At 42.8% G+C, this 12,914-nt stretch overlaps 1 protein-coding gene across 8 annotated transcripts in view; it reads left to right on the top strand.

Annotated features, from left to right (window-relative positions):
* The first annotated feature begins 1,671 nt into the window (after positions 1-1,671).
* Positions 1,672-12,914, top strand: part of sdk2b (sidekick cell adhesion molecule 2b) — a 273,381-nt gene continuing 262,138 nt past the window's right edge. For all 8 annotated transcript variants that reach the window (XM_079657186.1, XM_079657190.1, XM_079657188.1 and 5 more), the window contains exon 1: positions 1,672-1,900. In XM_079657186.1, the coding sequence (XP_079513312.1) occupies positions 1,813-1,900 (88 nt within the window). In that variant the 5' untranslated portion in view covers positions 1,672-1,812. The remainder of the gene's footprint in view (positions 1,901-12,914) is intronic.

A 12,914-nucleotide genomic window follows, 5' to 3' on the forward strand; every position in this document is an offset into this window, starting at 1 on the left:
AAGGACTTTTGCAAGTTGTGTTTGAAATGCTGTGGCTCAAATATTGTGTCCAGAGGTTTACTAAATTGCCCTCTTGCTGAGTTTAGTCACAGTATGTACTTTGAAAAATCATAATGGGGTCCCTGAGCAGCCCTGAGGGTGGCCGAGGAACCACTCCGTCTTGGTTCCCCTGATGTTAACTCTCCTTATTATTACATTTTGTGCAAGGTATCACATTTGGGGATGAGAAGGAGAAAGCTAACAGGATCCAGAAAATCATGCCGAGAAACAACAGAAGCTATTACCATGGTGCATTATTTCCTTACTGCCCTGTGGTGGCTTTAATGCGGCTCGCTATTCGCAAAAAAACGAACAAAAAAACATTAAGCACTCCTGCTTTCTCCTAGCAAGGCACTGTCATTTTCAAGACAGGAACATTTGCTCTGTCGTGCTCTCTCATTCTCTCCCTCAGCCTCCACTTTACTGATACTGTCATTTTGGCAACAGTATTTGCTCAGTCACTCTCTATCACCCTCCCTCCTTTCTCTCTCTCCACTCTTCCTACTTCTGTCCTGCACTCATTCATTTCCCCCTTCTCCTTGTCCTCCTTCCTCTCCAACACAGACGAGATAACATGCAGCAGTTTCAGTCCTGGCTTTTAGACTTAGCAAAGCCATTCATGTATTTTTCCATCCATGACAAGGTCCTCAAACATCCTTAAAAAAAGAGAAAGAAAAGAAGGTGTACTGCGCTAACCTACAGAACCATCACTGGATTAAAAGGTAGCCAACATATAAATAATTTTAATGATGCAATGGGACATTTAAAATACTAGAAGGTCAATGAACTCCGACACATAGTAAATCCCAACAGAAGTAGCCTATTACAATGATTTCCCCTCAGGCACCCTACTCTAGCAACACAAGCACGCGTTCCTTAAATCACTTAAACAAAGGACTATATTCATTCCACCTTTTTTTGTGGCGTGGAAAGCAATAAAAAACCCTCTCTCCTGTGAAAGCCTAGTGTTGTAACAGTGTGTTTTTGCGCCTGGCCGCTTGGTGGCAACCTGCGCTGCGCTGCCTGCACGTCAGATCCTAATGTTTCCTCATAAAGAACCCGGGACTCGTCCTCATCCGACGCACACCGGCAGCCGGGCTCTCCTCCGCGGCAGGCTCCGACCATGACAGCGTGCTCTCTCCTTCCCCCTTCTGCTCTCTTTCTTTGCTCTCCTCGCTGCTGAACTTCTCCTCCAGTCTGTCAAACTGAAACGCCGACCTTGACTTCGCGCTGTGGACAGGATTCGAGTAAAAGTCTGTCCGCTTCTTTTTTTTTTTGCGAGGGGAAAAACTGGAACCAATCGGGGTGCCAGCAGCAACGGGTGAAGTTTGAAGTAAGACGCAGGAAAGGAAGATAACCTCCAGGACGCATGAAGAGTCCGTGAAAAAGTATGATCCTGCCTTGTTACAGGTGCAGCGAGCAATGGACTAACCTGGATTCATCTGACTGAGTTGCATCCAATACTTCAAAGAAATCAACTAAGGCTGCTTTGCTACTTCTAGGAAAATATCTCTCTATCCTACGGAGTCTGTGGAACAAGAGAACATTATAACTGTAAAAACGAATTTACACTCTGAAATTCTCCAGTCACTACAGGCTGCAGGAACAGAGGCTCGGTTTTGCGCTCCCAGATCGGTGCGCTTTACCCGGATCCAGTGCCGGCAGGTTCCCGCACGGAGACCCGGCGTCAGGCGGACAGCAGCGGAACCACACCGGGACACGGACACAGAAGCACACCGGGCACTTGTTGTCCATTCTGCCCAGTTTGGGACAATGTTTGAGGACTCCTGGAGCAGATCAATGTGGCGCGCCACATGGATTTTATTTTCCTCCTTAATCATCCACTCCACACAAGCTCAAGGTAAGAGGGACACGGTGTTGGTTAGTCATCACACGGGGCCATTAGTGTGTAGCTCCCCTGCTATGTTCGATTTTGGCATTTCCATTTGTGGCGGTACCGGGTCTGTGATGTGTTCATTATGCTTAGCCTTTTGCACGTAACCTGTAATTTCCTCATTAGGCGACACCTCACCGTGACACACAGTCCCTCTTAATGACACACACTTACACACAAGCAATCCATTACCGCTGTAATTTCTTTGATTAAACATGTCATTGACACTTTTCCACATTTGTTCCCCATAACTTCATCAACGTTCAGATCATGCTTGAGGTAACAAATAGGCTACAATATGATTATTGTGAGGCTCTCCAGTTTTTAACAGTTTATTATGAAGAACCAGTCTTTCTTTCCAGCTGTCAAGATTTGACTGCATTTTCTAGTTTGAACATATGCAATGAATATGTCATTAGAAGAGCAGCTGTTAACAAAAATGTTAATCTGATTAATAAGTACTAATTAATTAATCAGCCAACTCCCTCAGAAATTAAACTTTGTGCCTGAAATAAACAGATCCATATTGATATGCAGCAACTGATGCAGGCGCATGCACTCAGAGCATTACATGTTTAAAATTAATTGGTTCTCTCTTTGAGAATTATGCAGCCTGTTTCCCTTGAGCACGAGGCGAGCCACAGCCAAGTGTGGCAGTTTGCTGGGACTGGAATTGGTGGCTGCTTTTCGTAGGGTTTTTATCTGAGTAGTTGCTTTAGTTGGAATTCAACTCAGATTCTCCACACAATAATCCCACATGATCCCTGTGATATTCCTGTGAAGACCTAGAGTGTGAGTCTTTAGTAACCTCAGGCCCTCACCACATTAGTCTGTCCCTGTAGAGTTGGTTAGTTTTATATTTGTACAGTAGACAGTTAATTTCCAAATGATTATATCATTAATTGTTTGCTTTTGAAACAGAATAAAACAGTTGCCTTGGGGAATGAATGAATGTGTTGTTGTTTTTACCATGCAGATAGGCCAGTGTTGGGTCTGTTTTCACCACCATGGGTCCCTGAGTTTGCTCCAGAGTGTCCTCAGCAAAGTAAATCTTAATCGCCACCCCACTCAATTCTTAGGAAAAGCATTGTAAAACAATTGAAGAATGACATGGATCGAAGGTTGTTCTCTCCTCCCTGTAATCTTTAAGGCTTTATTACAGGAGGTGGTCTTTTCCATGGTGACACAACTTAAAAAATAGCACTATTGCTCCTTGGTTTCCCCCACTGCACACTCTCCACAGGGGTCATTGGGATTCAGGTATTGCTGCCACTGTAAGGAGGGAGTATTTCATCTGAAGATAGACTCTAAGCCCTCGATGGCGCTCACTCAATAATACAATGTAGAGAAGATGAAAAAAAAAAACAAGGCAGATATCCATCATTCATGAGGGCATATCCTAGTGCCTGACATTTACAGGAGATTGATAACTTGTGTGTCCTAGGGATTAAGAGTCCTGACATTGTTGCTTCCTCTCTTTCTATAACTGTATCTCTCCCTGCTGTCATTATCTGATTTTGGATGCTTGTTCCCACTCCTCTCTCTTTCCCTCTTAATGCCTTTTTAACCATTCAAGTGAAATAAGAACACATTATTTACTGTAGTGCCATAGGGGGAAGGCCTTGACTGCCAGTCACTCATTCTCTTTCTGTTCGGGCCATCAAGCAGTGGCCCTCGGATTTCATTACATAGTCGCTCCTGGGTCAGGACATGTAGGATTTAATTGGACTCTAATTGCATCCCGAACCGTCTGAGTGTCCGTTTCGGAGCGCGGCTCGTTGAAAGTGACCCCCGTGTGGGCCGCTCTCTTCCCATGCGATGATTAAAGAACATGATGAGGCAAGCAGCATGCCTCTGGATGGACATGTCAGCCACTGCTTGCCACATTTTAATGACCAGCCCACTGAAACAGCTTTTTAACGACGGAAGAACGGCCTTCACCGGACCAAATTGCTGTGAAGCCTTGCTTTAAGCGGAAAGAGATAATCCTCAGTGTATATTGGCATTCATTATCATTGTGAGCAGCAAGAAAAAGAACAAAGTTTTAGTGTTAATACTTCAGTACCTGACTGATGGCTAATGTACAATCGGTGTCTGTCAGTAGGTTTGATGTTCTTCTAAAACGGTGCAACGTTTTGCATTTCAAACAAAGGCTTTGTAAAACATACACACACTATTTTCGGTAGCTGACACACACAGTAAGAACATTCTTCGTTATATCATGTAAAAAAAAACAGGCCATACTCCCAACTAAAGTGACAGTTATAGGAGCTGCCTGGTCTGTCCCACTGTTCACTTCCATTTATTTACTGAGGTCATGCGGAGACAATGCTGGGCTCGCCTGCTGCTTTTGTCGTTTCTTACACGTCTATTTTGGAACTCGGAACAGCGCAGGGGGGGGCTCTATTGGAATGTCATGTTTGGCATACATATTTCTGCATCACTCCACGTCTGCAGATTAGTCTGACTAGCTACAGCTCGACTTTAGGAGCTTTAGAGGGAGTTGAGGACTTCATTCTGTCAAAGGCGTGGCACTCAGATTAACATCCATAAGGGTAGTTTTGACAGTGTGTGTGTGTGTGTGGGGGGGGGGGGGGGGGCTGCTGGGAAACTGCCTGCATTAGAATTAGCTATTACATGGCTGTTGTCTGACAAGGATGCAAGCGCACAAGATGTTTAGAGGGCCGCTCTGTTTTTAGCTTACTCTATTGGACATGGTCCTTGACACAGTAATAGCAGTCAAGGATGTCATCTCCATTTTACATCTGTTAGAAGATTGGATTGAAATTGTGTGGCCGGAATGAAATGCATGCAGTTTGTGAGCACCTCTTGACTGCTTCTGAAGGAAATAAAATTGGATGCATTCTTATCCCAGGCGACAAAGTAGGGCACATAATCATAGAAGTACAGCAGAAATGTTCTGAGAGCTACTAGATGGCTCTCAGATTAAGAGGTGGAAGCTATAGTAACATTTGTTAATATTAAAGGTCCTATGTCATGTCCATTTCTACTGATCATAATTCCATTGTTGAGGTATACTAAAATAGATTTACATTGTTCAATGTTCCAAAATCACATTGGTTTCTCATACAGCATCTCTGTATGTTTATTCACTCTCTGTCCTAAACGGCTTGTTGGAGCTCCTGCCCCCCCTCTCTATGAGCCAGTGGCCGTCTGCGAGACAGCGAAACCCAGAGAAACCCAGCCCGAAACCAGCCCGAACACACACACACCCGCAGCCTGGCTGGGAGTTTGTGTGTGTGCTCACACACCGACTCACAGCCTTGCCGCATCCCGCCGTCTCAGGGAGGAGACATTTGGGGGAGCTGCAGCTGAGAAAAGATTGAGTGTGTGTGTGTGTGTGTGTGTGTGTGAGGAAGTTTGCGGTTTGGTCCATTTGGACCAATCCACGGACTTAACCTAACGGCTCCGCGGATTGGTCCATTTGGGTATGGGCACGTCACTGTACCTGGGAAGAAAACAATGGAAAAAGAGAAATCTCCAACAAGGCGTTCTGTGGCAGCATAGACAGGTATTTTCTGTGTTAGAGTTTTACTCGCTACAGGGTGTACTTTGAGGGTTTGTGACTTTGCAAACCGTTTACATGCAAAAAAAAAACTTCATAACACCCAAGGGGACGGGTAATAACCGGAAAAGCATGACATGGGACCTTTAAGACTTTTGTAAATCCTGTGCATTCATCTTTAGTTTCCTTGAGATGAATCCGCTTCTTCACTGAATGGTCAGATACTTGAGTCGTCAAGACATTGTGTTTGCGTGGCCATGTGTGTACTTGACACCCTGAGAAGCCAATTCCACGAGGCTATAACACATACAACATATGTATTTAGATAAAGGGACACTTAAAATCAAGAGTCTTGAACAACGGCACATTTGGTCTTTGATATTAGTCATCCTTTCATTCAGCAGCAGGATCACGTTTTTAGTGGGTTTATTTGAACGTGATAGATTGTGCTTAAAGTAAGGTAAGAAATATGAAAATAAACTGATTGAGCTTGTTGTGTGAATGATGGTGACAGTGGGATTGTCACAATGTCTCCAGACTACAAACGCCCTGATTTGTCACTCATCTTAATTGACAGACTGGGGATATCTTTTTCCTTGTAGCAGATGTGCTTTGTAAAATTATTTGAAAGAAAAAAAAGACAAAGCTATCCTAGATCCCTGCAACCAGAACTTTGGCAAAGGTCACAACATATTGCTTTAAGTATTCAGGGCTGGCCACAAATCTCATGGTCAAAGTCTTGTGATAGATTTCTCAGAGGGATGTCTAGAGTTTCACTGTGCTACGTTCAATAAAACTTAGCTTCCCACCCAAGGTCTCTGCTACTGGCAAGTCCTAGAGAGAGGTGTTACTGAAATACTTTTTCCTCTCTGGAAAGCACTTTCAGAGCATCTGCAAATGGGGCTCTTTTCATTGATCCTGGCACAGTTCCCCAATATCAGTCAATCGAAGAGTTTAAGAGTATTTCTAAGTGGGACTCTGTCAGTGTTCTTACATTTCTACACTTGCACTTTAAAAAAAGAAAATAGGGTGATCGCTAGTGGCATACATATTAAAGTTCTGCGCAACAGAAATACAAAGAAACACAATAGGCGCATTCACACCGCAGTACTTTTCCCACTTTACAGTAGTTCTGATATAGTTCCGAAATGTCGCGTTCACACCAAAAAGAGCCGGAACTAAAATGAGTTCCTCAGAACCTTTTTTACCCCCTTTTCTGTCCCTGCTAGAGAGCAGGGGCTTTCGTGGGAGAAAAAGGTTCCTATGACAGATTGGCTGGGCGGAATCCAAACCACGCCCCGTAAAACTCCCAAAAGGTTTTGTGAAGCTGCCATTTTATTATCCTCGCATTAGCATTATTAGCATTAGCATTAGCCCAGCGCAGAAACACAGAGAGACTAACTTATTGCAACACAAAAGAAAACATGGGAGCGGTGGAGATGAGGAGGTGTCGGCGTTCAGGCGATTTACTCGGAAGACTTCAGGCTTCAGCAAGAAGCTGCTGGGAGTCCCAGCAGCTTCTACTGAAGCCAGTCCCTAACTCCGGGGACTTCCGGCCGGGGACTTCGGGTGGCAGTATACGGCGTGAAGTTTTTTGCGGCCTGCCAGTAAACCCAAAGCAGAAGAAGAAGAAGTGACGTCAGCGGCTTCATTTGCCTTACCCCTCCCCCAGGAACTGATTCTGGTGTGAACGCGATCTGTACTTAGTTCATGAGAACTAAGGAGTTCTCATGAACTAAGTTCTCATGAACCTTACTGCTAACTACTAAGTACTGCGGTGTGAAAGCACCTAATATAGATTTTGCTCGGTTTAAGAGAGAATGCATACATATTATAAAATAGTTAAAACTTAAAAATGGTGACAAAGTGACAGTTATTCGTGAAATTCTTATTTAGATACCCAACTGAACATACATGGTACATTCCTTATAAATAATATTTAACAACAGTGCTGATATATATATTATTAAGAAAGCCTGGGGCTGAACGCAAAACCTCGGGATGATTTGAATGAACCTGGAAGACCCCGTCAGTGGACTTCTCACCTATTCCCATCTAACTCTGCATTTTTTTTTCCTGTATACTCATAATAGTCAATACACATTATGCAGGTTTTATTATAATACTGATTGCTGTGTTGAAAACCCCCTGGAAACTACCAGGAAAATAACTTTGTGTTCTTCACTGGGTGGATAACAGCATCATTTTTTTGGGATTAAAATATTCCTCTGTTCATCATGATGATGAATATGTGACAGTGGGTGTTTCTCAATGTCGAGTACGCTTGCTTGGTAGCACATGTCTGCTGAGCGTCTTGCTTCAGAAGCGAGGCAAGAATACTTCCTGGCATTCGGAAAACAATATGTGGAACAGGCTAGCAAGTGTGCACTTGTGCATCACATGAGAAGCCCCACCTTACATTTTCCGCCACAGATTTGGGGAAATTGGTCTGTGCATAAAGCATTGTGGGGATTTTAAGACCGCAGAGTCTACACATGTGCAGCCTCAACATTTCTCCAAACGAAGTACGCCGGGCTTGGTAGATTTCCAAGTATGCTGGACATTGGAACAGTACTTCGGCGGCACTCGATGACGTAGTATGCTTGAAATAGTGGCTCTGGAGCAGCTTTACTCGCGATTGAGAAACACCCAGTGTCCTCATTGCACCTTTAGAGCTACCCCAACTTTATTCTGTTCAAGAAGCCTTCACATTCATGGATTTCTGTGTGTTATGGCTCACTGGTCCATGAAACATTGGTGCCAAGATGCCTCATAAGCACAAAACGATCAGCGTCACTTTGGCGCAATTACATAAAATGGTGCCACCAGGAACGCCTTGCTACTGTAGACGATGTTTCAAAGTATCATGACAAGGCACAATCAATGCCATTTTGAAACTATCTGTTCAGTGACCGCATTGGCTTCTCATTTCCTTCATTGGTATGCAAACAGCTTATCATTTATCTCTCGTCTCATTGAGTACATACTAAGAGCTTGAATACAAAAATGTAAGCCAGTCTTTTGCTTCAAAACAGCAGTTATTTCATCCTAAAAATGACTATTGGATTAAAACAAAAAAGATGTATGTTTGTCCCCTTTCATCTCACTTCTAAGCACTGCGCTGCCCAGACCAAGAACTGTTGGAGTAATGTGAAAATGTAGCAGCCTCATTCAGAAATAGTTTCTATTCAAGCCCCTGCCAACTTACCCACTGTCTGGAACATGGCACAAAAGGAGTCTGGTTGGTTTTTGCCAGGGCTGTCCTTTGTGTTATTGCATTGTTATTAATTTGAGTTTTTTTCACACTGTTTACGGACTGGGAAAAGAGGACATCCAGGCAAGCTGGGAATTCTCACCATACACTCAGATGGACAGTGGTCAATGTTTGACTGAAAAGCTATTTGGACTCTGCAATAAACACAGAGGTACTATGTGTCTCCCTTCTGTCTTTAGTAGTGACAGGCTTATGATGATTGTTCAGCCATACTGTATATCCTAATTGGGGCTCTGACTGTAGTGTATTATACTGTTGATTCCTTTTCTTTTTTACTAAGTCTTAAACAGGTCCTTTGATCCTTATGCTGTGCACTAGGGCAAGCCAGATTTCTTGCAGAGGAATTAATATATTTGGCCTGTGTTGTGTGTAGGTCTTACAGCTACTGAGGTTGTGCTTTTGCACCTTTTTATACAGGTGGTGCCTCTTTACCTTTGATGATCAGCAATGCTACACTGCTACCTTACATTTGTAGTGCACTTTTAGCTTTTCAGTACATAGCACTACAGCGTTGTTCCTTTGAAGCTGCCGCTGCCGCTTTCAATGCAGCATGTATGCTCTACAATAAAACGTTGGCCTCAACAAGGTTTTGTGCCAACAGTAGATTGAAGGTTTTTACGGTAGGGCATTTCATCTTGTTTTAATACCACTGTGGTGAAAGCTTATCCTGTGTTTCCATATTTGCTGAGCCAAGCTAACCCACAATTCTGCACTCTTAAATTAGCACCTGGAGGCCTTCTGCACCTTTACACCACAGTTTCAGCTGCACAGTGCCAAGTCATGAGAGTGATTTGCTCCTGCTGCACATGTCCTTCAAAGTGGGCTCCAAAATGACCCCTAAAAAAATAATAAGCCAGAGGTACGGATGTGATTATGGACTTGAACTTTTCTCTCGCTTTTTAAGAGGGCCATTATGCATGCAGGGAAAGGCAGGGGGGAGTCGGAGTCAAGGCTTGTTTACCAGCATCATCCCTCATCCATCTAGATGGAAATGAGCGCGGACCTTTAGAGTGACACTAGCTTCAAGAGGCCCCCAAACCTGACTCACTCATGCAGATCCTTGTGTGTTTATAATAGCAATGCACTCAGTTTGGCTGGGGGCTTGGGAAACCACCTTTGAACCCTGTAATTGCTGTTCCTTGGGGGAGATGTTTTTGTGAGTGTGTGTGTGTGGTTGCATGTTGAATTTGAATTTGTATGCATATATAAGATGGTGTGTGCTATTGGATGTGTACAAGTGGCCATTGAGCAGTCCTTTAGCTATCATCACGCCCTGACTTTCGACCACAGACTGACTCCCATGGGACTATAAAATGTCCTCCCCTAAAGTGCAGGATGAACAAAACGACGGTAAACAAAAAAAACAACCTGAAACTGTAGTTCATGGGGTTCAAAAAAGGGCGTTAAAGCAAATGCCCAAAGTCATATATTTTGTGAATGAAAATGGATTTATCCTTAACTGCTCCTCTTTCCTGCATAGTTTGATATCACCGGTATTATTCTCTCTTGAAGAAGCCGGATGACAAGCAAATCAATTTAAGGGATTAGTTAGGGATGGTATAGAGCCTGATCGATTCTGACAATCGCGCCATCTTTAACAGACATCTCATCAAAGCCCCATTCCCTTTTTTGGCCATTCCATTACCCATCCACCCAGTACTTGGATCTACTGCCTATTTACCCATCCCATGCAGGAATAATGGGGCCTTCACCCCCAGTTGGATTAATCAGCCATAACCATATGCTACCGTGTGCAATTACGCTGCAATTTTGACCAAGGGAAACAGCTGTTGCCATTTGAAAGGGTGGAATAAGATTGTAATTGCCTTAACTTTGATTTGTAGGGTGCTTTGATTTGATGAGAGAACACATTTTAAGCTTTACATAATAATAACCTCGGAACGAAGAGAACATGAGACTTTTTCTTCTTCCAGATGCATTCAGTGGATAACCTAGCAGTTATGAGGTAACTCACACATTATATAAGGAATGACTGTTTATTCATTTAGGTTTGAATAGGCTTTCTGTTTTCAGAAGCTTTGTTTTAGATTTAATCGTCTAATGACATTTGAATATATTTAGGCATGGCGGCGCCTTAACATTTTGATTTAGAAGGCTTTCTCTCTAATCCCTCAGGTGAGGTAGACTGCTGAGATCCTTTACACCGCAGCCTCTTATACCGCTTATCTGACACCATTTGTTTTCACACTATTTTTATCAATTGGCTGGATTTGATGTAAAACCTACCTTCTGTACAAAAGCAAGTTCTGTGCTGCGGTTGTGATCATACACTCAAAGATTTATACTTTATAGAACTCACTGTCGAATACATTTTTATATCCCAGACCGTTGCAATATTGACCTGGAGTTAGACAACTGATCTCAGATGATGTCTACTAATTATTATAAAAGTAATTCCAGTTACAGAAATCCACAAATTGTCAAAAGGGATGGAAAAATAATAATAACAACATATGTGAACAACTCAAAATACAGTCACTTTGCTCAAGTCCATGTCCTCCATCTTTTCCTCCATGCCCAAAGTCTCCTGATGCACTCCCATTGGATACCTTTATTTTGGCTACAATATAATCAAACTGCTCTCAGAAGAATCAAGACACTTTTCATAATGTCTGAAAACCCACCTTTATAAGCATAATGGCAGAATTATTTACCATTAGGATGGTGTGGATGTTTAAAACATTTCAGGAATAGGCAATTTCAAGAGAAAAAGTCATGTAGTCTGTTCTAGGGTTTAGCCGCACCATTGGTTGGAGCCTGATAAGACATTAACAAATGGATTTTCTTCAAATCCCAGAAGATAAAAGATCAACAGCAGATTGATTGAAGACGAAGAGAAAGAAAGGGCATGAGGATGAATGTCTAAGTGGAAGCACAAGGAGCATTAAATGAAACTAGAATGTTAGTTGTAATGGAAGAGACAGGGCATCAGAATCCGTTATGTTGAAAACTGTAAGGAGTATTTTAAGTGGAACGTTCAATTTTCCCAACCCATTTGTGCACCTGTCAGTAAAGAAGATGGTGCATGTGTCACTCTTATTTTTCATAGGACTGCCAATTACTGGCTTTCTCTTCTCAAACTTTTTAAAGAAGGATACAGTAAATGATACATCTCTTCTTCTGCCATTCATAGTCTGTGTCTTTGTATAATTATCCAAAAATGGAACTTTGTGCTGAATCAGATCTACAAAAAGGGAGAATGTAATAATGAGATGTCTTCTTAGTGCCTCAACTATGCGAGGCCAGTATTTCCTCCTCTTTTAAAAATACACCAAATGACTCATCCCTGACGTTGCTTTGAAAACTGTACTCATTTGAATTTCTGAAGCATGTTCTTATTTCCCTTTTTTGTCTTTGTTTGACGCTCAAGGGCCAGTCTTGAGAGATTTAAAGCTCGGTTCCCTCGATGGAACGCGTCTCACATCTCTGCTGGTATTCACACATTGATCATGGACGCCTGTGATATTGTTTTTGAAGAGTTCCTTTTGACTCCTGCCAAACACCATGTAAACACCAAGCACTGTTCAAATGATGTTTTTGTTAGCAGATGTACTTATGAGTGGAGTGCCACACACAGAGAGGGAGTGATGCGGAAAGAGAAGAAAGAAGGTGAAGGCAGTATCACCAATTAACTGGAGGCTAATCAAAGGTGTTGTTAGATACTTTGAAGGGTCTGTTGCTGATTTCTTCCTTAGCCACGTCCCTTATCTCCGCTAGAATTAGGTTTGAATATAACCTGCTTACCAAAATGCTTATCTATGAATCTGAGAGTTGTATGACCATTGACCACATTTTGAAAAAGACATCAGCTCAAGTGCTTAACACTTGAGCAATTCAGATTTGTTCAATTAACATCTTGATAATCATTTGCTTGGATGCACTTCACACATAACCATGCCTCCTAAGCTGTGTCGGAAGGACCCGATGATAATGGAAGGTGACGGAGTGAGATGGACGTTAGGGCGCAGGGCTTTGAACCGCAGCATAACTTGCTCTTGACCTCGACTCAAGCACTCTAATAGGTAGCCTTGCACACGTTCCAAGATGGCAGCGCTCGGTAGCACAAACAGCTACACCTTCACATTTGTGTCCCCTACGTGTACTAGTCGGACAAAGATAATCACTCTCAGAGCTGAGCAGAACAGGCAGGAAGTGCTCCA

This window comes from Notothenia rossii, assembly GCF_949606895.1.
Source record: "Notothenia rossii genome assembly, chromosome: 11".
Classification (NCBI taxonomy): Eukaryota; Metazoa; Chordata; class Actinopteri; order Perciformes; family Nototheniidae; genus Notothenia; species Notothenia rossii.